Source organism: Mesoplodon bidens (genome assembly GCF_964165515.1).
Source record: "Mesoplodon bidens genome assembly, chromosome: 18".
NCBI classification, from domain to species: domain Eukaryota; kingdom Metazoa; phylum Chordata; class Mammalia; order Artiodactyla; family Ziphiidae; genus Mesoplodon; species Mesoplodon bidens.
In genome coordinates, this window is record NC_138175.1 from 13,937,488 (window position 1) to 13,965,078 (window position 27,591).

General features: G+C 42.3%; 1 protein-coding gene and 1 long non-coding RNA gene across 2 annotated transcripts; one reads left to right on the plus strand and one right to left on the minus strand.

Annotated features, from left to right (window-relative positions):
• Positions 1 to 319: 319 nt before the first annotated feature.
• On the minus strand, positions 320 to 3,580 carry LOC308605439. Its single transcript, XR_014013688.1, has 2 exons — positions 3,459 to 3,580; positions 320 to 652 (listed from the first exon to the last, which is right to left on the minus strand). It is a non-coding gene; the product is annotated as an uncharacterized lncRNA (long non-coding RNA).
• Positions 3,581 to 3,628: 48 nt separating this feature from the next.
• LOC308605437 (ATP-dependent RNA helicase DDX19A) lies at positions 3,629 to 27,560 on the plus strand. The gene is made up of 12 exons (XM_081215469.1): positions 3,629 to 3,785; positions 6,811 to 6,859; positions 12,447 to 12,497; positions 13,511 to 13,646; positions 15,950 to 16,042; positions 18,066 to 18,168; positions 18,566 to 18,680; positions 22,091 to 22,268; positions 22,640 to 22,877; positions 25,153 to 25,315; positions 25,779 to 25,970; positions 26,403 to 27,560. The coding sequence occupies exons 1-12, from the start codon at positions 3,729 to 3,731 to the stop codon at positions 26,462 to 26,464; spliced, it is 1,437 nt and encodes a 478-aa protein (XP_081071595.1). The 5' UTR covers positions 3,629 to 3,728; the 3' UTR covers positions 26,465 to 27,560.
• Positions 27,561 to 27,591: the final 31 nt, after the last annotated feature.

Genomic DNA, 27,591 nt, shown 5'->3' on the forward strand with positions numbered 1-27,591 from the left:
CTGTTTTGATCAGTAGTTAAGAACTGAGAAAACATTCTTACCCTCCCCCCACTTTTTAAAAGTAAAAATAAATGTATTACTACCTCTATTTTTTACACTTTTTCTCATTACATTGCTTTGTTTTATTTTTAATTGACATATACATAGACGTGCAATGCACAAATATTAGGTGTATAATTCTGAGTTTTGACAATTGTATACACGTGTGTAACCACCGCTCCAATTAAGATACAGAACATTATAAAAAAATACAGAACATTTTCATTGTTATCAAATGGGGGTCCTGCTGCTTGCTGCTTACAAAATCAATACTCACAAATGGTAAAAAGGAAAAGTGCCTTTAATCAGAATGCCAGCAATCTGGGGAGATGGTGGACTCAACATACCCCAAAAACCACCTCCGAAGATTCTGCTCATGAAACTTTTAAAGGGAAGGAGGGAAGTAATCTCAGTTCATCATTGAGTTGGGGGTCTGAGCCGTCGCCATCCCCCACTGTGTGCAGGCTCCTCAACTTCTTGTGATCTTCCTCTAGATGTGATCATGTTCACACAGTTTGATCACAGAGTTTATTTGGGAGATTACTGAAGGGGAAGCTAGGGAAGAGATCTGGTCATCTGTTCATCACTTATTCTTCTCTTCTACTTCTTTCATCTGCGGAAAGGACCAACAAATTAGGCAAGGCTTTGTGTGACTAAAAGATTTGAAAGGTGTGCTTGGGCCGTTGATGAGTAGAACATGGGGGTGCTGGGCTTAAAAGTTAGTTACTATACAGCTTTACTGAAGTGACAAGAAAAGGGGCCTCCTGCTGAGGGCGGTCTCCTGCAAGGAGCTGCTTACATTGACTCTCATACAAATGGATTATACAGTATGCATCTCTTGTGTCTGGCATCTTTCCTTCAACATAATGTCTGTAAGATTCATCTATTTCATCATGTGTATCAGTAGTTTGTTCCTTTTCATTGCTGAGAAGTATTCCATTTAATAAATATACCAAAATTTATTTATCCATTCTCCTGTTATTTATTTATTTATTTATTTATTTTTGGCTGTGTTGGGTCTTCGTTGCTGCGCACGGGCTTTCTCTAGCTGCAGCGAGTGGGGGCTACTCTTCGTTGCGGTGCACGGGCTTCTCATTGCAGTGGCTTCTCTTGTTGTGGAGCATGGGCTCTAGGCGTGCGGGCTTCAGTAGTTGTGGCTCATGGGCTCTAGAGCACAGGCTCCGTAGTTGTGGTGCACGGGCTTAGTTGCTCTGCGGCATGTGGGGTCTTCCCGGACCAGGGCTCGAACCCGTGTCCCCTGCATTGGCAGGTGGATTCTTAACCACTGCACCACCAGGGAAGCCCCTATCCATTCTCCTGCTGATGAACATTTGGGTTGTTTCCAGTTTGGGACTATTATGAGTAAATCTGCTGTGAACATTTGTGTACAAGTCTTTATGTTACATTTCTCTTGGATAGTAACTAGGAGTAGAACTGCTGGATCACAGAGTAAGTATAGGTTTAACTTCTTGAGAAACTGCAGAACAGTTATACAAAACCATTATACCATTTTACCTTCTCTCCAGAGGCTTAAGAGAGTTCCAGTTGCTCCTGACAGTTTCCTTGCTTGACCAACATTTAGTCAGGCTCCTGAACCGTCTCCTAGGACCACCTGTGCACTTGTAAAATCTAGTTTTAACAAGAACTGCCCACCCTTGATATCTGACCGCCCTCACTACCTGGTCAGGTTCTTCATCCTCCACCATCTCCCAGGTGTTGTCTGATCATCCTGGCCTGTCTTCAGCAAGAATCCTGTTACATCAGTTTAACAAAAACTCTCCTTAACCCTGATGTTGCCTCTTAGTAATTTTCCATCCACTCCCCTGTTCCTTGGCTATAAATTCCCACTTGCACATGCTGTATTTGGAATTGAGCCAAATTTTTCTCCTCTGGTGCAAAATCCCATTGCAGTCATCCCTGTACTTATGGCGATGGTCCTAAGTAAAGTTTGCGTTATCATCTTTAACAAGTGCCTTTGATTTTTTTTTTTAACATTCCACAACCTTACCAACACATGGTGGGTCAATCTTTAATTTTAGCCATTCTATCCAGTGTGCAGTGGTATCTCATTGTGACTTTGATTTGCATTTCCTTAATAACTAATGATTTTTAATGAGCTCTTTTTCTTGTGCTTACTGACCATTTACCCTTTTTTTTTTTTTTTTTTTTTTGCGGTACGCGGGCTTCTCACTGTTGTGGCCTCTCCCATTGTGGAGCACAGGCTTTGGACGCGCAGGCTCAGTGGCCATGGCTCACGGGCCTAGCTGCTCCGCGGCACGTGGGATCCTGCCAAATCGGGGCACGAATCCGTGTCCCCTGCATCGGCAGGCGGACTCTCAACCACTGCGCCACCAGGGAAGCCCAATCCTTTTTTTTTTTTTTTTTAATATTTATTTACTTATTTATTTTAGCTGCGCCAGGTTTTAGTTGTGGCATGTGGGATCTTTGTTGCAGCATGCGGGATCTTTTTTTTTTTTTTTTAGCTGCGGCATGCATGTGGGATCTAGTTCCCCGACCAGGGATCAAACCCTGGCCCCCTGAATTGGGAGCTCGGAGTCTTAGCCACTGGACCAGCAGGGAAGTCCCTCATTCATACATTTTGACATAAATGTTGCAATGCTTAGAAATGTGTCCTAGAGTAACACATTTTAACTAAAATCTTCATTAGTCTATTCAGCCATACATTAAAAAATATTTATTGGGTGTCTACCATGTGCCATGAACTTTTCTAGGTGCTTTAATCAACTGTGATTAAGACAGATAAAGTCTTTGCTCTTGTTTGAAGAGTTAATATTTTAGTGGGGAGAGACAAAAAGTAAACTGGAGGCAAACAAGTAATATGATTTTTGATAGGATGGAAATGCTCACTGAAGTGTTATCAATTAATAATAAAACATGGAAAAAACCTATATCCCTAACGGCGGGGGAGAAAGGGGACTTAGATAATTTACGTGATATGAGACTGACGGACTACAATGACATTAAATCGACAACTGACTTTAAAAAATACTTAGCCGTATAAAAAGTCAAATTTAAAATTGTATGTGTACTTTGTTTAGGACTATGTAAAACACCTGTGCTACGATGCATATGTACAGAAATTAGAAGGACCCAGAAGGTAAAGAAAACGCTGGGGGCTTTTTTGGTTTTGTTTTTGGTTTTTGTGGTGGAATTATGGGGGTTTAGGGCGTTTGGTTTCGCTTTCTTTTTTGCTGTCTTACACGTTATCTCGTTCGTTAACAGCAGAAACTGGAATCATATAGTTTTCTCCTAGGACTTTCCTTTGCGCAAGGCTTTACAGCTCAGAGACTTACACATTTATTATGAGACGTGGCAGACGTAAAAATAAAATTTAGGTTACTTCAGAGTGACGTAAGGCAAAGAAGTGAGGTCTACGAGTTTCACCCCACAGAACTTACGGATTTCCAGGCACGATGAGGTGGCTCCTAGGGAAGTCCGCGGAAAAAGCGGGTGTGGGCACGAAGAGTGGAAGCGAAACCAGGTGTTAAGCCCTGCGTGGCGCCGCGCGGACGGTGACGTCTCGCCCCGGACGGAAACTGACGTCACCTTCGCGCATCGCCACTTCCGGTCCGCGTGAGTGTGATTCTTGCGCCTGCAGAGAGTTCGGGGCTGGTGTTGCCGTGCGTGCGGTTGTGTTTTTCGCCAGTCGGCCTTCCTCCTCCGGGACCATGGCCACCGATTCGTGGGCCCTGGCAGTGGACGAGCAGGAAGCGGCTGTCAAGTCGGTCAGTGGCTTCAGCTCCAGGCGGGGCGAGCGTAGTAGGAGGGCCCAAGCCGACCCTGCTTGGAGTCCAGGGAGCTCCCTGGGTTGGGCAGGCCGTGGCCCACACACCCCTAAAGGTTTGCTGGGAGGAATCTCTTAGCCTTGATTTGCGGCTAAGGCAGAAGAGACCAGTATGGAGTCTTTTCCTTTGATCTGGGCCAGTTAAAGACTTTTATCCTGTGGCAAATCTGTCCCTGCTATATATGCTGTCTTTTCTGCACTGCACCTCCTCCTCAGTGGGGATTGTAAGAAAAGGCGCAGTGCTGATTCTCTTTTTCATCTGGTTTCTGAGTGATTCTCTGCTACTCTTATTTTACCATTTTTTAGATGCATGCTTAACATGGTTGGCGGTTTGTAGCAATTTGCAGAATAACAGATTCAGGTTTATATTTAGTGTTTCAATCTACTGCAAACGGGGGGAGGCACTACAAATTGTTTCATGTGTGTTTAAAGAGACATTTAATTTCATATACTGGTTCTTTGATTAATGAAGATCCATTCAGTGGGAAGTTAACTATAGTGTAAACTGTGACTCCCCGTTCTTTAAGTTACCTTTGGTGGTAATGGACCATTGATTTTAAGAATATAGGGTTTTTCTGTAGTCAGAAGTCTCTCCCCCCACCCCCCTCGGTGCGGCACCGGGGATCGACCTGTGCCCCCTGCGGTGGAAGCGTGGAGTCTTAACCACTGGACCGCTAGGGAAGTCCCATGTAGTCTGAAGTCTTATGTAACCTTTTAATGCCTAAATTACATTTCTTCTCCAGTCACCTTTTATTGCTTTGGGAGGATTGTCAGTTTCTCAGCAGATAGTTGAAATGGGCTAAATCCAGGGAAGTTTAGGAAGAAGCTTTACAATCTAGTTAGGAAGCTTAGAATGTGGGAGGTGCTGTGAAAATGGTAAGAATAATGTGAGAAATGAACTTTGAATGGGGAGAGGATGTTTATGAGTAGGAAAGTCAGGGAAATTCCTTGTGAAGAAGTTTATATTTGTGCTGGATATTAGAAAATAATCATTTAAGATAGAGATGAAGGTGAACGGCATTTTAGAATAGAATGCACAGAAGTGCTGGACTTGCCTAGAGAACAGGAATCAGAACTCATTTTTGCCACAGCTTAAGGTCATCGGGCTGTAGTAGGAGTAGTACTGAAAATATCGTAGGAATGTCCTTTGGCCCTTAACAAAGAACTTGAATATGAAAAGCTTTATTTGGCTGGTTTGGGGGTTTTTAAGAAGGATACTGACAAGATTAGATCTGAGAGCTAGCAAGATTTATTGGACCGCAGAGAACAGAATATATTAGGAGTGATGTCTAAAGGAAAGGAGATCAATGTGGAAGTTACTCTCATAGCCCAGAGATAGGGGGCCTATGTTGAATGATGAAAGTGAAGATGAGGGGATGGATTCAAGAGATAATTGTGGAGGTATGAAGATTTAAAAAAAAGAAGAGAAGGGAGATGAAGGCAAAGATGACTGTTTTCAACCTGGATCCCACAAGGTGGTATTAATATAGTGCTAATAACAGGGTTAGGGGAGTGGGAGGAACAGCAGATTTGATATGTAGGGTGATGAGTTCATGTTTGGCTGTTCTGAATTTGAGGTAAGGAGGACAACTTGGTAAGTACCTGTGTTGGGAATCACCAAGAGGTGTCCAGGTTCAATGATTTCCTGGGAGAACTCATAGGACTCAGCATATGATTGTACTCACAGCTGTGATGTATTACAATGAAAAGCAAAATTAGCAAAAGGAAAAGGCCTGTGTTGCAAAGTCCAGAGGAAACCAGGCACAAGCTTCCAAGAATCTTCTCCCAGAGGAGTCACAAGCTCCACTTAATTCCTGCTTAATTCCTCTAGCCACAGATTGTAACAACACATATGAAGTGTTGTCAGAGAAGCTCGTTGGAGACTCAGTGCTCAGGGTTTTTATTAGGGGTCTATGACATCGTCATTCTTTGCCTAGCAGGTACCAAAATTCCAGACCCCTGGAAGGAAACCAGGTGTTATCATAAACCACATGTTTTTAGAAAGATAGTTAGTGAACCCCTCAGTGGTTCTGGGAATGGTGGGAACTCTCTCCAAATCCAAGTTTCCAGATGCCAACCAGGGGCCAACTTTGCAAGCTGGCTTTCCTAAGGATAGCAGTCAGACCTGCTGTGTTAACTCTTTTCTATCCAGTGCCCATCAAGCATTTGGAAACGTGGCACTGGAGTTCAGGAGGAATCAGGTCAGAAGTATAAAATTGACAGCCACAAATAAATCAAAAAGTATTATAAAGGATATGATTCTGTACTCCAGAATTTAAATCTAGTATTTAGCATCAGCTATTCCCTAAAAGGCAGTTACTGAGAATTGGTTTCAAATCTTTTTTTAACCTACAACCCTAATGTAGCTGTGTTATTATGAATAACACAAATATAGACCTAAAGATACTTGGTATCTAGTTTCAACCACTCTGCTTATTGGGTGGCTGATATAAGTAAATGTTTTAAAATGTTGCTTCCTGGGAATTCCCTGGCGGTCCAGTGGTTGGGACTCCGCACTTCAACTGCAGGGGGCACAGGTTTGATCCCTGGTCGGGGAACTAAGATCCCACAATGTAGCATGGCCAAAAAAATAAAATTAAAATTAAAAATAAGTAAATATTGCTTCCTAACAATTGGGTAAGACCCTCCCCCCTTTTTTGTTTTACCATTTAGACTTGTGTACATGAGCTTAATAAATGTAGTTAACCATTGAACAACTTGGGGGTTATGAGCCCCCAACCCTCCCTGCAGTTGAAAATCCCCAAATAACTAACACTGTCCTTCCGTATATGTGGTTCCACATCTTTGGATTCAACCAACCATGGGTTGAGTAATACAGTAGCATTTATCCTTGAATAAGTGAACCCTTGAAGTTCAAACCTGTGTTTAATGGTCAATTGTGTAATTCATGGTATTTGGTTATCAGGTGTCTCTACTCTTAAGTGTTTCCTTTTATTCCCATTCAGATGACTAATTTGCAGATCAAGGAGGAGAAAGTCAAACCAGATACCAATGGTGAGTCACTAGTAACTACAAGTTACATGTGCACTTCTGCTTTGCACCCATAGGTGCAACGTGGAAAGGAGCTTTCATTTAGCACATTTGGCAAATGTCAGCACTGGATTTGAGAACCAGTAAATTCGGTTTCATTAATGATGGAGATAGATTCGTTTTCCACATTTTATCTAGCTTCTGACTCCTTAAAATCAAGAATCACTATTGGATTGTACAGTCACTGTTCACTTGATAATGTTTCCTTAAGTTTTTTTTTAGTTTAATTTTTTGAAAGGTTAATCTGGGTTCAAAATTCAGAAAGTATAAGTAAGTGAAAGGCCTCCTTCCCATCCTGGACCACCATTTACCCAGATCCCACTCCCCACCTATATTACTTTGCTAGGGCTCCCACAACAAAGTATCACAAACTAGGTGGTTTAACAACAGAAATTTATTGTCTCAGATCTGGAGGCCAGAAATGTGAGATCAAGGTGTCAGCTGGTTTAGTTCCTCCTAAAGGCTGTGAGGAAGAATCTATTCCATGTCTCTTCCTAGCTTCTGATGGTTTGCTGGCTATCTTTGGCATTCCTTGGCTTATAGGCATTTCTGCCATCATCACCCCAGTCTCTGCCTTCATGGTGTTGTGCATGTCTACATCCAGAATTTCCCTTTTTAATAAGAACATGGGTCATACTGGATTAGGGCCCATCCTAACAACCTCATCTTAACTAATTACATCTGCAGTGAACCTATCTCAAAAGGAGATCACATTCTGAGATACTGGGAGGTTAGGACTTGATCATATGAATTTTGAGGGGGACAGAGTTCAACCCATATACCACCCTATGCCATAAGTAACCACTGTTTTTGGATTTTTAATATTCTTCCAAAGTTTCTTTTTTTTTAATTGAAGTATAGTTGACTTACAATGTTGTGTTCATTTCTGCTATACAGCAAAGTGATTCAGTTATACATACATACACATCCTTTTTTTATATATTCTTTTCCATTATGGTTTATCATAGGATATTGAATATAGTTCTCTGTGCTATACAGTAGGACCTTGTTGTTTATCCATTCTATGTATAATAGCTTACATCTGCTAACCTCAACCTCCCACTCCATTCTTCCCCCAGCCCCCTCCCCCTTGGCAACCACCAGTCTGTTCTCTATGTCTGTGACTCTGTTTCTGTTTCATAGATAGCTTCATTTGTGTCATATTTTAGATTCCACATATAAGTGATCTCATATGGTATTTGTCTTTCTCTTTCTGACTTACTTCACTTAGTATGATAATCTCAGTTGCACTTCCAATGTTTCTTTATGCAAAACAAATACAGATTTTTCTCCCTCTCTCCCTCTCTCTCTCTCTCACCAAAAGATGGCAGAGTATACACAGTGTACTTACTTTTTTTCATTCAACAACATACCTTGGCAAGCTTTCCTTACCAGTAAATGGAGTTTCCTCACTCAGTTTTGTAACTGCATAGTATTACATTGTGTTGATAGACCATAATTTATTTAACCAGTCATCTTTTGATAGATACTTGGGTTGGTCACATTCTTTCGGTGTTATAAAGTGTTTCATGGAATAACCATGAACTTAATTCTTTTTACATGTATGCAAATACGTTTGTAGAATAAATTCCCCCAAAATGGATATCCATGGTCAAAGGCATATGCAATTGTACTTTTTATCAGTATTTTTCAAGGTACCCTCCATAAGTATTATACTAATTTATATTTCTATCAGTAAAGCATGAAAGTGTTTCCCTACAGCCCCACCACAGAATTTTTAGTCAAAAACTTGAAATTTTGCTAATCTGACAGGTAAAACATGGTGGATCAGTGTAATACATTTTGTATTTCATTAATAAGGTTGAATATTTTCATAAGTATAAAGGAATTTGTGTTTCCTTTTCTACTGAGCTTTTTATCTTTTTTCTAAATATGAAGAACTTCATATTTTAAGATTGTGATAGAAGTTGCTAATACTTCAGTCAGTTTTGTCTTTTGACTTTTTTCTTGTGTATTTTTGCTCTGCAAACTTTTTTTTTATTATTAATTATTTATTTATTTGGCTGCGCTGGGTCTTAGTTTCGGCATGCAGGATCTTCGTTGCAGCACATGGGATCTTTAGTTGCTGCATTCGGGATCTAGTTCCCTGACCAAGGATGGAACCTGGGCCCCCTGCATTGGGAGCATGGAGTCTTAACCACTGGACCACCAGGGAAGTCCCTCTGCAAACATTTTTATGTAGTCAGACATATCAGTCTTTTACATTATTATTTCTGGAATTTGAGTCAGTTTTCGTAGTTCAGTCTTTGATCCTTTTGGAATTTTTCCTGGTGTGGATTGCGAGGTATGGATCCAAAGTGTTTTCTCTAGTGTGTTTCACCTTTTTAATTTCAAGATGGCTACAGATTTGTTTCAGTGCCACTTTTGTAATAGTCCATTCTTCCTCTCTAGTTTGAGATCCCACCTGTATTATATACCAAATTCTGCATTTTCTCATCTATCCTATCAAGTTTATTTTGCATATTCATGTACCAGGATCATATTCCTGATTGCTGGAGCATTATGACATGCTTTAATATCTGTGAGTGCTGGTCCCCATTCATTGATTTTTTTTTTTTTTTTTTTTTTTTTTTGGCTGTGCCGCACAGCATGTGGGATTTTAGGTCCCCGACCAGGGATCAAACCCATGCCCCCTGCAGTGGAAGCGCAGAGTCTTAACCACTGGACCGCCAGGGAAGTCCCCATTGATCTTTTTTTAGAGTGTTTCTGGCTATTCTTATTTTCCATACGTATTCTGTTATAGTCAACTTGACTAGTTCTAAGAAGACAAAGAATCTTTTAGTATTTCTCCTAGGACCATGTTACATTTATAACTTAACATCTATATGCTATTAAGTCTTTTTATAAAACCTATGATTAAGTCTTTCCATTTTTTTCACATCCCTTTTTGTGTCCTTTAGGAATGTTTTAATGACTGTAGCATATATGATGTCCCCTCTTTCATTTCTATTACTGGTGGTATGTGTTTGTTCTCTTTTGTTTGTTTGTTTTTTTATTTTTGTTTTTTGTAGTACGTGGGCCTCTCACTGTTGTGGCCTCTCCCATTGCGGAGCACAGGCTCCGGACGCGCAGGCCCAGCGGCCATGGCCCACGGGCCCAGCCGCTCCGCGGCATGCGGGACCCTCCCAGACCAGGGCACGAACCCGTGTCCCCTGCATCGGCAGGCGGACTCTCAACCACTGCGCCACCAGGGAAGCCCTGTTCTCTTTTTTTTGATGAGTCTACCTAGAGACTTATCAGTTTTTTTAATCTTTTCAAAGAGCTGGGCTTCGGCAATGTTAATTTTCTTGAATGTTTGTCTTTTATTTCATCGATTTCTACTCTGTATTTTTTTCCTTCTACTTACTTTGGGTTTACTTTCCTCTTCTTTTTTATCATACACTTCAAATAGTTTCAGTTTCCCTTTTGATTTCTTCATTGGCCCATGGATAATTTAGAAGTGTGTTGTTTGATTTCCAGATATTTGGGGGGTTTCTAGATATCTTATTAATTTCTAATTTAACTCCATTTTGATCAGAAACCATTAAATATGATCCTGCAGTTACTGGATATAGTGTCCTCTAAATGTCAATTAGGCCACCGTTGTTGATAGTGTTAACTCAGATCTTCTATGTCTTAACTGTTTTTTGTTTGTTTGCTTTTTGGTCTAGTTCTTCCAGTTGTTGAAAGAGAAGTGTTAAAATTTCCAACAACAGTTGTGGAATAGTCTTATTTCTCCCTTTAATTTTGTCAGTTTTGGCCTCCTGTGTTTTGCAGATCTGTTGCCAGGTACATTCACATTTATGTCTTCCTGATGAATGGACCTCTTATTAGAAATATCCTCCTTTATCTCTGGTGGTGATTTTGGTCTTAAAATCTGCATTACCTGAGCCACTCCAGCCTTCATATGCTTACTGGTTGCGTGATGTATCTCTTTCCATCCACTGACTTTCAACTTATTTGTGTCTTTATATTTAAAGTGTGTCTCTTGTAGGAGTATAATCTATAAAAATTTTGAATCACTATGTTGTACACCTGAAACTAATACAATATTGTAAATTAACTATACCTCAATTTTAAAAAATTTTAAAATAAAATGTGGCGCTTCCCTGGTGGCGCAGTGGTTGAGAGTCCGCCTGCTGATGCAGGGGACACGGGTTCGTGCCCTGGTCCAGGAAGATCCCACATGCCGTGGAGTGGCTAGGCCCGTGAGCCATGGCCGCTGAGCCTGCACCTCCGGAGCCTGTGCTCTGCAACGGGAGAGGCCACAACAGTGAGAGGCCCAGGTACCGCAAAAAAATAAAATAAAATAAATAAATAAAGTGTGCCTCTTGTAGACAGCTGACAGTTGGATCTTGCTTTTTTATCCATTCTAATAATCTCTGTCTTTAATTGGAGTATTTTATCCATTTGCATTTAATGTAATTATTGATGTGGTTGGGTTTAGGTTAGCAATTTTACTGTTTGTTTGTCCCCTTATATTTTGTTTCTCTGGCTCTTTTCCTGCTTTCTTTTGGGTTAATTGAATATCTTAGAGTTCCATTTTAATTTATTTATGAGCTTTTTAGCTTTATCTCTTTGCATTAGTTTATGAGTGTTTTAAAGTTTTCTTCATATAAGTCTCACATATTTTTTGTTAATTTTATTTCTAGGTGCAATATTTTATCTTTTTAGTTGGTGTTATAAAGAGGATCTTTTCAATAATATCTCTATTTATAAAAGCTACTGATTTCTATTTATTTATTTTGTACCTAGCTCTTTTATCTTTTACTGAGATATCTTATTTTGTAGTCATTTTTAAGTTGATACTCTTAGTCCTGCAAGTTTACAATCTTTTGTAATCTAAAAAAGTGATCATTTTACCTCTTCCTTTTAATTTTTAATAACTTTATTTTCTTTCTCATGTCTAATTGTGTCTGCTAACATAATGCTATATTTTAAATATAGTTATACTAATGCTCTATTTTAATAAGTAAGTCAGAGGTGACATATCTGATCACTCTGAAGTCAGCCAGCATTGCTAGAAATTTGAAATTTTCTTATGCACTAAACTTCCTAGGAATAAAAATCCATTAAACGTATAGAAACACCAACTATTTAAATTTTGATCACTTAAATAAGGTTTGATATTTATATTGTCCCACCTTTTGAGTGGATTTTTAAAAAAAATAAATTTATTTATTTATATATATTTTTGGCTGTGTTGGGTCTTCGTTGCTGTGCACAGCCTTTCTCTAGTTGCAGTGAGTGGGGGCTACTCTTCATTGCATTGTGCGTGCTTCTCATTGTGGTGACTTCTCTTGTTGTGCAGCACAGGTTCTAGGCACGCGGGCTTCAATAGTCGTGGCTCGCAGGCTCTAGAGCGCAGGCTCAGTAGTTGTGGCACACCACTTTAATTGCTTCACCACATGTGCGATCTTCCTGGACCAGGGCTTGAACCCGTGTGCCCTGCATTGGCAGGCAGATTCTTAACCACTGCACCACTAGGGAGGTCCCCTTTTGAGTGGATTTGATACTTGCCTTTCTGATTATGGTAACTTTTCTTGTGTAGGTGTTATCAAAACTAATGCCACTCCAGAGAAAACAGATGAAGAAGATAAAGGTAACTAATCTTTGAAACCCTGTAGCAAGAGACATAGTATCACCTAAGACGTGCCTCTCTGGAGCCAGAGGCATTCTGAGTTATAAGATCAAGGAGATGAGGGGAATCAGCCAAGGAAATTGAAAACAGTGAGATAGAAGAAGAACCAAAAGAGAGTGGTATCCCAGAAACCAAAAGAAGGAAGTGTTTCAAAAGTAGGGAGTCATATATAGGTAATAAGTTGGTTAAGAGAACTAAAAATTGTTCAGTTGATTTAGAGTGTAGAGTCATTGATGAGCTTGACAAGGGCTGTTGAGGTCAGGTGGGGAGGTTAAGTTAAAAAAACCTCTTCAGTAAAGAGAAAGTGAAGACATGAGTATAGACAGCCCTGTCAGGGAATGTTCCATAAAAGGGAGCAGAGAACTGGGACAGTAACTGGATGGGGATGTGGGATAAAGGAGGAAGCACATTTATGATGAAAGGTGTTACAACGTGTATACATGCTGGTGGGAATGATCCATTAGAGGGAGAAACTGATCATGCGAGAGAGAAGGTCACTGCTGGGAGAAATGCCCTTGTCTGAAAGACGGAATGGGACCCATTGTATAAGTAGAGGGGCTAGCCTCAGGAGCATGGCGGTGCATCCATAGTTACAGCAGGGAAGGTGGAAAGGACGCTCACAAACGCAAGTGGGTGTGTGGGTTGTCACGGCAGCGCTTGGAGGCGCTTCTGATTACGTTCACTTCTCAGGGAAGTGAGTAGCAGGGTCATTAGATGAGTGAGAGTGTGGAGAGGTTAGAAGTTGAAGAGAGAAGAGTGAATAACTGGCGTATAGAAACATAAAGTCTTGCTGGGCAGCTCAGCCCACTTGAGTCTAGCAGTCAGGAGTTTAAAGTGAGAGCTTTTGGTGTGATTATGTTTTTCTCCCACCTTGCTGGGCCATTCAGGTGTGATGCAGACATGGGGAGAGAGGTTTCACAAGGGTGGGGTTTGCCCAGTGAGTATGAGGAAGATCTACTGGTTTTTTCCTACAGAGGACAGAGCCGCCCAGTCCTTACTCAACAAGCTGATCAGAAGCAACCTTGTCGATAACACCAACCAAGTGGAAGTCCTGCAGCGAGATCCAAACTCCCCACTCTACTCGGTGAAGTCCTTCGAGGAGCTTCGGCTGTGAGTATCCGTTCCTTTGAACAACTGTTCCTTGCTAGTCCCTCCTTTATAAGACTTAGCATATCAGAGATCTTGTGGGAATTTTACTTTCTACTTTTTTTTTTTTTAAATCTTAGTATATTTACTTTCTTTGACTAATTAATAAATTCACATGATTCAAAAGTTTAAAAGTATGAAAAAGTGATGGTCTCCCTCCACCCTTGTCTCTTGGCTACCCAGTTCTTCTCCTTAGGGATTTTTAAATGCCACAGATTTATTCATCATAGCTGAAAGTCTTTTTTCTTTTATGCTCTTAGAACTTTCAATAAAATATTGGCTGACAGGTGATTTCTGGATGTCAGGAACATTTCTTATTAGGTAAGCCCTTTTGTTAGACTATAGGGTTTACAGTGTTAAGAACAGTTTATCTGCTTTCATAAAATCTGTCCAAGAAGCCTGTGCAGGATTCCCAGTAACTGCAGTGGAAATCAGCCTTCAGTGTTCCAGAATTTTTTAAAAAATCCAGAACCCAGAATTAAGCCTCAAGTGTGCACACTTATGCACTGTGGTGAGAATGACTTCTAACATGTCCTTGTTTTAAAGGCAGAGAATTATGTAATGTTATGACAAGTTTTGCGTTTCCTTCAGTAAGTTAGTAAAGAGGTATTTAGGGTCGTTGGTTTATGTACATGACACTGTGCTGGGTGTTACGAGTAACACAAGACATAGCTACCATTCTTGCTGCCTGCCAGGACTCCAATCATCGACAGAAAATAGCTAGTGAATAAGAAAGTGGTGGAATGCATGGATTCTTTGCCTTGGTTCAGCAAAATCTATCATATGCCCACTGGAGGCAAATAGGGGCCACGTTTCTGCCAACTATTGCCACCACTTTAGAGTAAGGGACACTTAAAATAAGAGAGCTAACTAGAACCAAATCAAGTTGTTAATGCAGCAATAGCTAAGAGCAAGGTTTTTAAAGTGTGGCCTTTTTTTGTGAATATTTTCAGGACATTATACTTTTCTGTGTGTATTTTCTCTGTCAAAGGCTTTTTTCAGCAAGTCTGTCATCTCTGCTTCCATTCATAAATTCTGTCCGAGCAGCTAGTTGCTTTTCCAAGTATCACTGGTCTCTTTAAGTTCCTTTCATTTAAAGGACTGGAGTTCTCAGGTCAACCAGTGATGAACTGTCCTCTTTGAAAAGGCAAGTTCTTTCTGATTTAATTGTTAGTAGCCAAAGGAAACAGAGAATAGAACCTAGGTCACCTAATACACTTGGTCTACTTTTTACTGAGAAGATCTGCAAAATAAAAGAAAAATAACGAGCCACTGAAAGTTCTTGGATCACTTGAGTCCTCTTTCAGTAGTGACTTTGTTTCCTTGGCAACCAAATCAGAATCTGCGAAGCTTCACAACCTTTTCTTCCAAATGGATGTTACTTTTCAAAGTTCTTTGTGTCTGAGAACCACCATATGCCAGAAGAATTGCCTTTTAGAGAGCCTGTTAAACTCTAAGGGAGGCCTAGAGAACACTCTTGACTTGGTTTGACTTTTCTTTAAAAACAGTGTGGTGGGATTTTTGTCAAACACCCTGTCAATTTAGAGGTAGCAGAGAGCTTATTATAAATGTACTACAAAAGTAGCTTTATTTGATATTTGTTGTGTGGCTACTTATGTAAAAAGTTGGTGCTTTTCTAGTTTTGATTTTGACTAGACATAATAAGTAAATCTAATCACTTGTAAAGTTCAGTATGATAACTGAACTCCCTTTACCTATTTACTAGAAACTGGCTGAATCAATTTTCTTACCTCTCAATTGTCCCGAGTTCTTGAACAGCTGGCTTTGGAAGGCCCATGGAACACAAAATGACTGTGGTTCAGTGGAGCATCTGCACTGAGAAATGAAAACTGAAATCTCATCCCCTAAAGGGACTTCTGTATCTTAGCGGCATAGTAAGCAGTGTTTATTTTTAGATATGTCTTTTATAATTTATTTTCTACTATGAATTAATAAGTACCATTCTTCCAGTATCCTGGGAATGTTTGTCATCCAAGGCCAACCAAATTTGTGGGTCTCCTGAAAGATGAATTTCTCCAAGAAAGGAAACTAGCCCAGATTTTATAAATTGCATAATAGTTTCAGATTAAGATTTACTAGGGAAAGATTTTGGTTTGGTTTTGTTTTAGTTAGTATTTTTTAAGGCACAGGAAAATATGTCTGACAGGAAGTATCATTCTTTGCTAGATATAGGGAAAAATAAAATTCTAGGCTTTTAAAACAGTTTCAACAACCAGGAATCCATCTTTCTCTCCCTGGCCTCCTAGGAAACCACAGCTTCTGCAGGGAGTCTATGCCATGGGGTTCAATCGACCATCCAAGATACAAGAGAATGCGTTACCCATGATGCTTGCTGAGCCGTAAGTATATGGACCCTGGTACACCTCTTCAGAACTGGGTTCAACGTCTTCCACCAAGAGCTGTAGTGTTCCTGAGCACAAGATGGGCTGTTCAGAGCAACGTGCTTCTTCAGGGGAACAGCTTAGACAGGTGCAGAGAGAGTCAGATGCAATTCAATACAGTTTCTGCCTTTTCCACTTAATAAAAACTGATAGAAAAAGTTAGTGCTGTTATTCTATGCAGTTTTAAAAACTGTTTTTTTTGTTGTTGTTGTTGTTGCTATTGTTTTTTAATAATTTTGAAAATTTTGAGACCTGCAAAAAATATCAGGAGCAATACCAGGAACATCTCCGTAACCCCATCCTGCCAAGAAATAAAGCTGCCATTAATCTAGTTGGCAGTTGTAGCCCCCATGTAACTCCCTCCATTCACAGCCCCTCCCCCTCCCCCTCCCCCTCCCAAGTGAGCATCACTGATATGGGTCATTATTCTCTCATGTTTCTTTATCCTTTTACTACGTAGTTTGCTTTCATTGTTTTTTTTTTTTTTTTTTTTTTTTTTTGGGCCACGCTGCGTGGCTTGTGAGATCTTAGTTCCCTGACCAGGGATTGAACCCAGACCCCGGCCCTCGGTAGTGAAAGCGCCAAGTCCTAACCACTGAACTGCCAGGGAATTCCAAGTTTGCATATTTTTAAACCTTACATAAATGGTATCATACTTTTTTAGCAACTTTTTTCATTCAACTGTATTATTTTTGTTTGTTTGTTTATATTTTGGCTGCACTACACAGCATGTGGGATTTTAGTTCCCAGACCAGGGATCAAACCTGTGCCCCCTGCAGTGGAAGCTCGGAGTCTTAACTACTGGACCACCAGAGAAGTCCCTCTTTTTTAATGATAAAAATGCCACCTAGGACTTCCCTGGTGGCTTAGTGGTTAAGAATCCGCCTGCCAATTCAGGGGACACGGGTTCGAGCCCTGGTCTGGGAAGATCCCACATGCCGTGGAGCAACTAAGCCTGTGCGCCACAACTACTGAGCCTGCGCTCTAGGGCCCGTGAGCCACAACTCCTGAGTCCGCATGCCACAACTACCGAAGCCCACACACCTAGAGCCCATGCTCCACAACAAGAGAAGCCACCGCAATGAGAAGCCCGCGCACCACAACAAAGAGTAGCCCCTGCTCACCGCAACTAGAGAAAGCCCACACGCGGCAACAAAGACCCAACGCAACCAAAAATAAATAAATTAAAAAAAAAAAAAGCCACCTATTCCCATGACATTGGGTTACCTGAAGTGAAATGTGAAAGTTCCCTCTAAAGCATCTGACTTGTTCTCTTAAATTTTCTGTAAAGATGAGAAAAGGGAGCACATAGTAGGGGCCGAGTCCTGAAGACACATGGCTCAGGGATTTGTCTGGGCACAGATGTTACTCTGCAGTCTTTATTTCCACAGGCCCCTTGGGGTATAAAACTAGGGCACTCTAGCTGTGCTAGAGTCTAGAATGAAGATTTCTTAGTGTGAGCCCATCTAAAATAATCATCATTTCACTTAATATTTAAGCAGGGTTTTTTTAACAACATATAAAAAGTTTATCATTGTACTCAGTGCAGAAAACCTGGATAATAGAAGCATGAAGGGGGAAAATCCCTATTCCTACCACCCAGAAAGAACGTTTGGACACTTGTTTTTTGTTTTGTTTTTAATAAATTTGTTTATTTATTTTTGACTGTATTGGGTCTTCGTTGCTGCGCACAGGCTTTTTCTAGTTGCAGCGAGCAGGGGCTACTCTTTGTTGTGGTGCGCAGGCTTCTCATTGCCGTGGCTTCTCTTGTTGCAGAGCATGGGCTCTAGAACGCAGGCTCAGTAGTTGTGGCACACTGGCTTAGTTGCTCCACAGCATGTGGGATCTTCCCAGACCAGGGCTCGAACCTGTATCCCCTGCATTGGCAGGCGGATTCTTAACCACTACGCCACCAGGGAAGTCCCAACACTTGATTGTTATTAACCAATATTATTTTCATCTCTGTTCTTCCTTCATCCAGCCCACAGAACCTGATTGCCCAGTCTCAGTCTGGTACTGGTAAAACAGCTGCCTTCGTCCTGGCCATGCTCACCCGAGTGGAACCAGCAGAGAGATACCCCCAGGTGAGGGGGTGGAATCCTGGGGCCCCTGGCTTGCTCATCCTGGGAATGGCTGCGCCATCTGGGGGGGTTGTCTAACGAGGGTGCCCCTGGTACAGTCTGAATGCGTCTGATGCCTCAGACTGTTGCTCAGGCAGAGCCCAATGGTGCACCAGGCCCTTACCTGGGTAGAATTGATTTGGAAGCAGCAGCCCTAAACAGTGGCTTCTGAAGGCATCTGCCAAGACAGGGCTCCCTATTGAAGGCTTCTGTCTACAGCTGAAATGTGGGCCTGGTTGACAAGGATGTGGTTTCCTACACTGTTCAAGTGGTAATGACATCAGTGTACTTGTTGCTTTAGAGCCTGTTGTCTGTTACTACAAGCCTCTCCTAAACTCGTCTTCTATGATCTGCCCATTAGTGTCTGTGCCTCTCCCCAACATATGAGCTGGCGCTTCAGACAGGAAAAGTGATTGAGCAGATGGGCAGATTTCATCCAGAACTAAAGCTTGCTTATGCTGTTCGAGGCAATAAATGTGAGTATAAAGGGGCAAGACCTAAGCCGTGAGTTGGGGCGGGTGGTTGGGTATCTGAATTTTGAAGATGAGGTGATGATATTCAACTTTCTAGTTCAGTCTGACCTTGGAGCCCAGTGTTGCCTTTAGCATATCTACTTAAATACTTGCTGATTTGTTAACAATTCTCTCCACTCCTAAAATAAGATTTTAAGTTGTTAAAAAAAAAAAATCCCTGCATGAGTCATGGGGTTCTTAAAGTGTGGAGTATTTCACTGAGGAGCCAGGGTTTGAATTCAGCATCCAGAGTGCTGGAAGGTGCTTACAAGGGAGGGATGAGCACTGAAGATGGTAGGTTGGGTCAGTTCCCTTTCCTTAAAAGTAAAGCACAGCTTTAGTAAGAGTAATCTAAGAGCACGTACAGCTCACTTGCTTTTACCAAATCAGAAATCCTTGCACCAATTCTTTTTTCATGTGTTCTGCAGAATGTAGAAAATATGGGTTAAAATGGGAGGAGGGGCAGGTAGAAAATGGGTAATGGAGAAGTTATCAGAATATATAAAACTACAAATCAATTAGAAAAAAGTAAGCATTCCAATAGGAAAATGGATGAGAGAGGCCCAGTTGAACAGACGCTTCACAAAAGAAGGAATTCAGACGGCCAGTAAACATGAAAAGATGATGGGCTTCATTACTCATCAGGGAAACGTCAGGTGAAACCACTGTATGCCTCTCAGGTGGTAGAAATGAGGAAGTCTGACAAACGAAGTGTTGACCAAGATGTAGAAGAACTGGAAGGCTCATGTGCTCCAGTGGGGAGTATACATTGGCACACTGACTTCCAGAAGCAGTTGGCATTACCTAGAAAAATGGAAAAGAGAGACATCCCTTCAACCCAGCAGTTTATAATCGCCTAGAGCAGCGGTTCTTAAACTTTTTACTCTCTTACACTCTTAAACATTATTGAGGACCCCAAGTACTTACTTTGGAAGGATATGAAGAAAATCTAGCCTTTCTTATAATTTTAGATATTGTTTTTTTGGATGCCATACCAAAATTATTAACAAATGGTAATTACTTAAAAGTTAGTTGCCATGTGATATTTGAAATCATATTAATGAATTCTTCGTACTGTTACATTAAAATTCCTTGGTCTCCCTTGCACTTTGAATGCATCTTTTGCCCAACTGTGATTTTCTAACATCATACCTTGGTCATTTGGAAAATACTGTCTTATTGAGTTACGCTGATCTTCCAAATGTTGACATATTTCATAATACAGAATTTTAAATGCATTTAAAGTGCATTAATATCACCACCAACCAACTCAGAGGAGTTTATACACGGAGAAACTCTCAAACCTACAGCAGCACATAGAAGTGTTCCAAAATTCTAATTTTCCCTTAAGCTGAAACGTTATCATGACAACAAGTAACAGTCAGTTGTTTTCATTTAGAGATAGGCTCTCTTTGTTCATTTTCAACAAAGTGTATATCAAATTCCCTACTTGATTTTCTTTCTTCTTTTTTTTTTGGCTGCACTGTGCGGCTTGTGGGACTTCAGTTCCCCGACCAGGGGTCGAATTTGGGCCCTCGGCAGTGAGAGCGCAGAGTCCTAACCAATGGACCGCCAGGGAACTCCCCCTGTTTGATTTTCTGTAGTTTGTCTGTCAGTCAACAAACAAAAACGGCTAGTACAGTTACCACACAAGGGCTTTTCCTGGAGGAAACCATCATGTTTCAGCATGCAGAAAGAGTACTTTAACCAGAAATTATTAGTATTTTTGTGTGTGTTTGATGTCTTACACTGATAGGTGCAGCTAAGTGTAGTGTACCAGAATCTTGTGACAACATGGATCTTCTCTAGATTGTTTTATAATAACAGGGGACTTCACTGTGTGAAGGATTAGTATATTAACTATTTAAGGTATCATTTTTTTTAAAGTTCAATTTAGATTGATGGGCAGTGGACAGTGAGAACCACAGTGTATTGAAGAGTTCATTTAAAACTTTTCCAATGGAGTTAATGAACTCCTGACCGAAGTCCCTTTCTCCTCGAACTTTAAATTTTGTTTTGAAAATAATTGACATTCACATGTTTCAAAATTGAAAAGGATATATGGTAGAAACTCTTCTTTTCCCATACCCTTCAACCGCCTGGTTCTGCCTGCCTAAAGGCACCCAGTACTAACCCGTTCCTCACATGTCCTACCAGAGATAGTCTGTGTGGCCACAGGCAAGTGATAATGTGATAACGTGTAGGGACTTCCCTGACAGTCCAGTGGTTAAGACTCTGCGCTTCCATTGCAGGGGGCACGGGTTCGATCCCTGGTCGGGGAACTAAGATCCTGCATCCTTCATGGCACGGCAATAGAGATAGATGAGATAGAACACTCACACGCGCATGTACCTATATTACATGTATTCTTTTTTGCCCCTATTGGTATACAAATTGCTCTGCAACCTCTTTTTCACATTTAATAATGTATTTTGGAGATTGTTCCACATCAGTTCCTAAACAGTTTTATACTTTTTTTTTTTTTTTTTTTTTTTGTGGTACGCGGGCCTCTCACTGTTGTGGCCTCTCCCGTTGCGGAGCACAGGCTCTGGACGCTCAGGCTCAGCGGCCATGGCTCACGTGCCCAGCTGCTCCGCGGCATGTGGGATCTTCCGGGATCGGGGCACGAACCCGTGTCCCCTGAATCGGCAGGCGGACTCTCAACCACTGCGCCACCAGGGAAGCCCCCAGTTTTATACTTTCATTGGTGTCATGCATTCGGTGTGTCGTATTTTGCTTAGTTATGTTTTAATGCATGCATATCCTTGCATATATGTTATTTCACACATATTCATGTACATACAGGATTGATTTGTAATAGTGGAAGCACTGGTCAAAGGCTACATGCATTAGTAATTTTGATAGATGGTTATATCAGTTTCAACTCCCACCAGCTATAGTTTGAGAGTAATGTGTTTTTTTCAATCAAAGAGAATTTGTACTTAGGAAAACTGTCTGCACAATTAGAATGTCTAACAAAGCAAAAAATCACTGGGCCAGGATCCTAGGACTCAAAACTACCAATTTACAAGGAAATCAATGAACCATGAGTGAAGGGATGGTATAAAAAGAATAAGTGTTATGCTAAAGAAAAAGAATTGGGTGATGGGGAATTACAGGAGAAAGTAGAAAAAGGGAAACTAACACTCATGGAGGGCTGACTGTGTAGGATTTAATCCTGACCACAGTGCAGTGAGATAGGTGTCATTATGCCCATTTTATAGTAGAAGAACACAAAACTTTTGGGTAACACTCCTGTGTTTTGAAATCTGGAATTAACTTGTTCTAGCTCTGGAAGGATGGGCAAGGAGGCTTTCATTTCGAAAGCAGGTTTAGCCATGGAAATACCCACAGAACACATCTTGTCTCCACAGTGGAAAGAGGTCAGAAGATCAGTGAGCACATTGTCATTGGCACCCCTGGGACCGTTCTGGACTGGTGCTCCAAGCTCAAGTTCATTGACCCCAAGAAGATCAAGGTGTTTGTTCTGGATGAGGCTGACGTGATGATAGCTACTCAGGGCCACCAAGATCAGAGCATCCGCATCCAGAGGTAGGAACTCTTGAGCCAGGAGGAACTTCTCGGCCTCCTGATCTGCAGCGTCATCTCCTTTTCCTTCACCCTCCTCTTCTTGCCCCTGCCAGGTTCTTTACTCTGCAGCTTTCAGAGGCATTTGTTTGGTGGGCCGTTTCCATGTCGCACTGACCATACCCCCAGCCTGCGTTGAGGAAGGAGACTTAGGGACTCTACCACCACCCGTCCCTGCCCCACGTCTGCTCCTCCCTCCTCCCTGCAGTGCTCCTCCCTGCTTTGCCACCTTCCTGGGGACGCAGGTCATCCAAGCCTGGGGAGGCTGTGCTTCTGTTCCTTCCAGTGAAACACTCGGTCGGGGTCATGTCGAACACCTGGGCCTTCCCTTGCAGGATGCTTCCCAGGAACTGCCAGATGCTGCTTTTCTCTGCCACCTTTGAAGACTCTGTCTGGAAATTTGCCCAGAAAGTGGTCCCAGACCCAAACATCATCAAACTGAAGCGCGAGGAGGAGACATTGGACACCATCAAGCAGTATTATGTCCTGTGCAACAGCAGAGATGAGAAGTTCCAGGCCTTGTGTAATATCTACGGGGCCATCACCATTGCTCAAGCCATGATCTTCTGCCATGTGAGTAGCAGCAGCAGCAGGAGGAGGCCTGCGGGGGAGGAGCTCCACTGGAGGGTGTGGCCCCGCGCCCTCCCTTTCAGCCAGCGCCACGTAGTGCTGGGGCACCAGGTTCCTTCCCTGTGGCTGGAAAGGAAGTGGTTTGTGAAGATGTAAGAAACAATTTCTTCTTAGTATCCTGAGGCATATATATAGTCTAAGCATAGAGTCTCCTGAACTTTATATCATTTGTAGGTGATACATTAGAAAACCCAAGTAAATCAACTGATGTTTGTAGGAAAAATAAGAAACTAAACAGGATGGTTGGTTAGAAAATTACTAGAAAATAAGTAGTTTTCCAGTGTCAAACACAAACACTTAGAAAATGGAAGGATAGACCCCATTTATAATAGCCAAAATAATTTTTCAGGAATAGTTAAGATCGCTGAAGAAAACATCAAAATTCTGTTAACTGATGTAAGAATAAGAGAACTCTTACTCTATTATTGGAATACTTGTAGATTAAAAAAAAAATTTTTTTAGAGTGGCATTGTTTTCCCAAACTCAAATGGAAACTTTCAAACCTACAGAAAAGATGAAGAAAATACGAAATGAGCACTTTCATGCCCTTCACCTATTGTCAACATTTGCTTTATCCATAAGCTTTTGTGTGTGAGATATCTGTACTTTTTCCTGAATCTTTTTTTTTTTTTTTTTTTTTTTTTGGCTGCGTTGGGTCTTCGTTGCTGCATGCCAGCTTTCTCTAGTTGTGGCGAGTGGGGGCTACTCTTCGTTTTGCTGCGCAGGCTTCTCATTGCAGTGGCTTCTCTTGTTGCGGAGCACAGGCTTTTGGCGCATGGGCTCAGTAGTTGTGGCACATGGACTCTAGAGCGCAGGTTCAGTAGTTGTGGCGCACGGGCTTAGTTGCTCTGCAGCATGTGGGATCTTCCCGGACTAGGGCTTGAACCCATGTCCCCTGCGTTAGCAGGCGGATTCTTTTTTTTTTATTTAATAAAATACTTTCAGTTATTTTGCTTTGGGATATATATCTAATGCCATATATGGTAGAAAACTGCAGTATAGATCCTTTTGATTCACTGTTTTATTCCAGACATAATGTAACTCAGTATATTTAGAAAGTATGAGTGTATATAAATACTTACTATAAAAAAAACCTTTTGTAAGCATGTTATTTGTCTACTGAAATGTAATTCGATAGAAGCCATGCCTTACATTATTAAATTATCAGGTGATTTGCACCATGTAGCACTCATGATTTTCCATCAAAGAAATTAATCATTTCTCATTTTGTGAAAGTATCGATAAAGCACCTGACAGTTTTAAACAGTAAGAATTAGAAATTCAATATAAACAAATCTTGCCTAATGTAATTATTTTAAATTTGTTGTGTCCCTTTCTAGGGTAAGGGTTTTATGCACATTTTATTATTTTTTAACATCTTTATTGGAGTATAATTGCTTTACAGTGGTGTGTCAGTTTCTGGCAGGTGGATTCTTAACCACTGCGCCACCAGGGAAGTCCCTTGCTGAAGCATTTTAAAGTCAGTTGTAGATATCAGGACATTTCCCACCTAAATGCTTCCTGAGAATGAGACGTGCTCCTGCATGAGCACAGGGCCACTGTCACACCTTTCACAATGATGCAGCGAGTGTCCTCTCTGTAGTCCATCATATGCCACTTTCCCCATGTGTACCAAAAGGGCCTTTATTGCTTTTGGCTGCTGCTGTTAAACCTAAGAGCCAATCAGAGATTGTCTGTTGCATTTAGTCTCTCTTGAGACTCCCTTAATCTATAACAGTTTCTCCACGTTTCATGACATGGACATCTTGAAGAGTCCAGGCTAGGGACTTCCCTGGCAGTCCAGTGGTTGAGACTTCGCCTTCCAGTGTAGGGGGTGCCGGTTCGATCCTTGGTCAGGGAGCTGGGATCCCACATGCCTCGGGGCCAAGGGGCCAGGGCACGGAACAGAAGCAATGCTGTAACGGGTTCAATAGAGACTTCGGAAATGGTCCACATCAAAAAATCTTAAAAAAAAAAAAAAAGAGTTCAGACTAGTAAGTAGTCTTTAGAATGTCTCTGATTTCCCCCCCCTTGTGATTATATTAAGATTAAATATTTTTCTAAGATTAGCACCCAGGTGACATGGTTACTTCTTTATACCCCATCATGTTAACAATTTTAAGACATTTAATGCTTAACTGCTAAGTTTTAGTAGTCTTCCATATCAAGAATATTCTCTTAAGGTACTTGCATTTCTGAAATGTTTTCTTCCTTCCAGACCCGCAAAACAGCTAGTTGGCTGGCAGCAGAGCTCTCAAAGGAAGGCCACCAGGTGGCTCTGCTGAGTGGTGAGATGGTGGTAGAGCAGAGGGCTGCAGTGATCGAGCGCTTCCGAGAGGGCAAAGAGAAGGTGCTGGTCACCACCAACGTGTGTGCCCGCGGTGAGCAGAGACTGTGTCCTGGTCTGCAGGCTCAGGGTAGCGAGAGGGATCCTCGTCTGGGGCACACTCCGGTGGTTTGCGGGAGATCCTGTTCTCTAGGAGAGCCTGTTTGGATTCCCTAGGCAGAGGAGAACTTTCACAGAAGCCAGGAGTCCTGACTTGGTGGCTTAGAACGGCGCCTGCTCTTCTTGGGGCCCCCCGTGAGGCTTTAGCTGCTTCTCCAGATACTGGTATCCAGCAGAGGCTCTCTGGAGCCTGATGGCTGATTTCATAATTTGGTCAGCACCTGCCACAGTTCTGTTTTCTCCCTCTGGGTTCTGCTACCTGCCCCTTTGTCTGAATCCCAGAGCTGGCCCATCCCAGACTGTTCCTTCCACCTGAGGTTGGTGTGTGTAGGCCTGACTGTGGACGACAGTGATTTCTGTCTCCCATCCTTACTCCTGTCCAACTCTCCTTCATGCAGGTATCGATGTGGAACAGGTGTCTGTCGTCATCAACTTTGACCTTCCCGTGGACAAGGATGGGAACCCGGACAACGAGACCTACCTGCACCGGATCGGGCGCACCGGCCGCTTTGGCAAGAGGGGCCTGGCCGTGAACATGGTGGACAGCAAGCACAGCATGAACATCCTGAACAGAATCCAGGAGCATTTCAGTGAGTCCCTGGGAGTGTCCCCTGCTGGGCCCTTCCCTTACAGGGGCAAGTCCAGGGGGGGAGGGGAGGATGAAGGGTAGGTTTTCCTGTGGCCCCGAGAGAGGCCTTTGTCTCTGTCCCATTCCCCTCCTTCCCTACAATGTGGAAGTTCTCAAATGCACACCTGGAGAGCTCAGGGCTCAGGGACTTGAATGACAGTCCCCCCTGGCCAGGCTGAGGGGCCTGCGGCTCTGGCTGTTGCTGTCCGTGTCCCTTGCTCAGTCACTGGAAGCCTTTGGGGTTCAGTGAAGGATCTCTGTGGCCAGAGGCACAGCACGTTCCTAGGCAGCAGAGACCTGTGTTTCCTCCCTCCCTGCTGTGCTGTTCCTTCCCTGAGTGTGTGTCTCTGTAACCCCATGTTGGTCTCTTTGAATTCTCTTTTCCTTCCCCCAGATAAGAAGATAGAAAGACTGGACACAGATGACTTGGACGAGATTGAGAAAATAGCCAACTGAGAAGCTTCTGCAGTCACTGGTGCCACCCTTGGTGCTCCCCCTGCACGGGACACGAGTGCTTTCACGGCACAGGCCTCAACAGTCAAGACAAAGATGAAGGCACGAGGAGAGAGAAACTACCTACCTCATTTTAAATTACGTTTGGACTTGACAGAAATTGCGCAAATGATGGGGGAAGGTAGAAGAAAAAATTTGCATTTTGGAAAATTTAGTCCTTTTCCCCCCATCCCTTTTCAAAGCCACGGTTTCCTCCGTCTTTATAATAACGTGCTCACTATTGGTAATCGCTGGCCCCAGGATCCCCTGCCTGTTTTCTGGCTAGGGGTGTTGAGACCAGCCTCTAGCCGCTGAAGAAACGATAGAGGTATAGGCAGAGGACAGGAAAGGCCCGGGCAGCTCAGCCGTGTGAGCCCTGTGCGTGGGTGGAGCGTGCGGGCGGCGGCAGAGAGGCCTGTGAGCAGCACCCGCATCCCTGACTGAGACTCGTCACGAATGTCTCTTGCCCTTGGCCGCCTTCCTTCTCCTCAAATCCAGAGACGTCCCAGCTGATCCCTTTTACCTCTGTTCTCTGTGCAGAGTATATCCTTCTCTCTCCCTGTGTGAGCATCTTGGCTACCTTGTAAACCCTAGATTTGGGGAGAACCACGGAAGCCAGTGAATCTTCAGAGGGGCTGCTCTGGCAAGAGTGCATGACCTGGGGCTGCCTTCTCCTCCCACAGTTGTTCTGTCTGCTCAGGTACCTGGTGTCACAGAAGCCAAGGGACACCGGGTGGTTTTCTGACACACGTCTGGCCGAGAGAGTTGATTCTCACCCATGGATGTCACACTGTGCCTGGAGTCGAGCAGCAGAGTTTGGAAAGGAAGTTATGATCAAGTGAAAACTCTGATTATGCTGTTCCTCCATAACAGTAGATGAACTTTAATTCATCATTGTCTGTATGAATAAGGATGGAAAATTAGAGCTATACCCATCATTCATCATGTTAAGAAATTTAAAAATAATTATGAAATGCTTTCCTAATCATGATTTGTTTTTACTTGTATTTTTCTGCTTATTAGACTAATATATGCTCATTAAAAAATGTGTGTATGTGTATATATATAAAGTGTAAGTGCTCATCCCCACC

What these genes read in the sequence shown, in the direction of transcription:
- LOC308605437 (XM_081215469.1), top strand. Translation starts at nt 3,729, where the DNA reads ATGGCCACCGATTCGTGGGCCCTGGCAGTGGACGAGCAGGAAGCGGCT. An exon ending in AACAGATGAAGAAGATAAAG is followed by an intron (nt 12,498 to 13,510) that starts GTAACTAATCTT and finishes TTTTTCCTACAG; the next exon opens with AGGACAGAGCCGCCCAGTCC. An exon ending in CCCATGATGCTTGCTGAGCC is followed by an intron (nt 16,043 to 18,065) that starts GTAAGTATATGG and finishes TCCTTCATCCAG; the next exon opens with CCCACAGAACCTGATTGCCC.